We start from the raw sequence: 2,788 nt of genomic DNA on the forward strand, positions 1-2,788 counted from the left end.
ACTATTTATCATTACTCCCGTTCTCATCTTATTTAATCTCAATTATTAACTTCACTTTCGTCCTTCTCTACTATTATACAGTTGTACTTCAAGCCCAATATTTGCATACTACGAATAATTCAACATCGTTTATTTCCTTTTTCATATATTTCATTTTGTAAAAGAAAGCACTTAGTAAAATGAATAATACAATTAGGAAGGGAGCGAGAATAGAAATTCTAAAACAGATTCGGGAAGAGAAAGATTTTTTATTCGGCCGATTTTAAAAATCTCGTTCATAAGATTCATAAGAAGGCGACGCCCTGGGACTTGTGCCTTATGAAAAAGAATACACATATACAAGAGACACGCTATGGCAAAACATAAGGAAAAACTCAATGGTAAGTGTGATAAAAAAATAGTAGTTTTTATAGTAGAAATCAGCCATTTTTCAATTTTTCTATCATACCGTGGATATAACCATCATTAAAATACTATAATATAAAGAGGACATAATTTGAGTTTAAGAAATGTTGACAAATTTGTGCAGTAATGCTTATTTTTTATTAGGTAGTTTGTATTAGTTTTGATTAACATATCATACTATAAAATTATTAAATGATAACAAAATATCAAAACAACTTTATTTACCTCTGTAATCTATTCGTTTCAATTAGTTAATAACCATTATAGTGTGTCAATAACAAATTTCGAGTTTAGCGGACCGAAAAGTTTACCATAGGTTTTTTTATGTTCCCTATTTCAAGGTACCAGGAAAGGGTGATTTCACAATTGTGAGAGTATATTTTAATTGTATCAACTGTTTAGTAGTTAGATTTAATACAAAAGTTTGATTTTTGATTTGCAGAAAAAATATGACAATGCAAGAACAACTGGGACAGGAGGCGGGCCGGAGTTCAAACTTACTGACACAGACATTCTAGTCAGTGAGACAATTGGAAAGGACAGTGAAGTGCTGACCGGCCTACCTGTCTCCGACACATGGGGGAACACCAACTCAGAAATAACTGCAGAACATGCAACATATGAAGAAGACGTTGATGATCCTGAGGCTACTAACAACCAAATTCCAGTTGAACGAAGTGAGAATAAAAAAATTATGAAAAAGAAGATGACCAACAAAGAAGAGGAGGAAGAGTTGAAATTAAAAAAACTCAAGTTGACACTGGAAATCATGGGGATGGAAAAATATGAACGTTCATTAAACATTTTAAAGCTTGAACGTGAACTAACATTGCCTCCATCAAAGTACACACAAAACTTTCCAATTGCGCAAAACTGTCATATGATTGTTGTTGACGATGAAACCCTTGAAAATGAGACCGAAGTGAGCTCACTTGACTATGAATAATGGTTTTTAAATGTTTTTAATAGAATACTTTAACTAGTTTAATGATTTTCTGTTTTTTATAGTTTTTTGTTAGTATATTAATGTCATTAATGTAATAGCCTAAATAAATAAATTCATACAAATAGATATGAGAATTACCTTCTTCTTATTCTCATATCTATTTGTATGAATTTATTTATTTATTACATTAATGACATTAATATACTAATTAAGTATATTATATATATATATATATATATATATATATATATGTATATATATATATTATATATATCTATCTGTGTAAGTTATTTCACAATACAGAAAACAAGCTTCAGTTTGATTAATGTGAAAACAGTCATATATTGGAGATTTAACGTAAAGGCAGTGTTCAGGCTATTGTCAATGTCTGAAGTGGTTGATTATTTCCTGCAACCTTACATTCCCGTCTCAGTCAAATTGTTCCACATTCACATTCTGTTCTTCTACGTCGTCTTCGACTTCGTTCTCATTTTCAACCACTTCAATCAAACCAGCACGCCGTGCGTAGTTGTATATGGCCACACAACACTTGAAAATTTCACATGCAAAAACAGGTTGCACTCGCAGGTGATTTAAACAAGGAAACTTCTCCTTTAGCTTGCCAAGGGAGTTTTCCACAATGCGCCTTGTACTCTTGTGTTTTCGGTTGTATCTTACAACAGCCGGATCTTCGAGGTTTACTCCGGTAGGCGTCATCAGCCAGTCAAGCAAGGGATACCCAGAGTCTCCTAACAGTACCCCTCCTTCAATAGGGCGCCAACCACCCTCCATTCTATGATAGAGCGTGCTATTCCTTAGGACTCTAGCGTCGTGAACGCTTCCAGGCCATCGGGCGCTTACATAGAAGAAAGAATAGTCTGGCCCACAAACCACCATGCAATTGATGGAGTGGTTATTCTTACGGTCAACATACTGTTGTTCATTTAAAACCGGAGCGTCTATGTTAATCAATGTTCCATCGATGCAACCAATTACAAGTGGCATTTCTGCAATTGCATGGAACCCTTGAACAACTTGTACTATGTCGTCAGGCCAATCAACCACCCTCGGAAAGAGAGTGTTGTTCACTGCTCTAACAAAGTTATGGACGGCACGACATACAGTCGATTTATGCACACCGTGCATGTCACTGAGGCCATGGTATTGGCTCCCATTGCCCATCCAAATGTAAGCCAATACATAAAACTTGTTTTGATGTTAGTGCATGGTTCCGTGCCGTTTCTCTTTCGAGGTTAGGATCTACTATTTCTAACATCTCTTCTAGTTTTTGAGGTGGCATTCGAAATCTTTCGTTAATTTCAAAAGCACTTTCAAAATTGAAATTCTTTCTCACCTTGAAGGTCCTTCTTCGGCGTTGTGGAGGCTCTTCATCGGAAGAATCATCACCATTCCACATTTTTGTCTTAAAAGACTAAC

General features: G+C 35.1%; 1 protein-coding gene across 1 annotated transcript; it reads right to left on the bottom strand.

Moving 5' to 3' along the window:
• Positions 1-1,780: 1,780 nt before the first annotated feature.
• On the bottom strand, positions 1,781-2,533 carry LOC128984382 (putative nuclease HARBI1). The gene has a single exon (XM_054403699.1). It carries the CDS (start codon positions 2,531-2,533, stop codon positions 1,781-1,783), a length of 753 nt encoding a protein of 250 aa, XP_054259674.1.
• Between the last annotated feature and the right edge of the window lie 255 nt (positions 2,534-2,788).

The sequence above is a fragment of the Macrosteles quadrilineatus genome, unplaced genomic scaffold (assembly GCF_028750875.1).
Source record: "Macrosteles quadrilineatus isolate MER2022 unplaced genomic scaffold, UCM_ALF_1.0 Scaffold_2__2_contigs__length_208266976, whole genome shotgun sequence".
NCBI lineage: Eukaryota > Metazoa > Arthropoda > Insecta > Hemiptera > Cicadellidae > Macrosteles > Macrosteles quadrilineatus.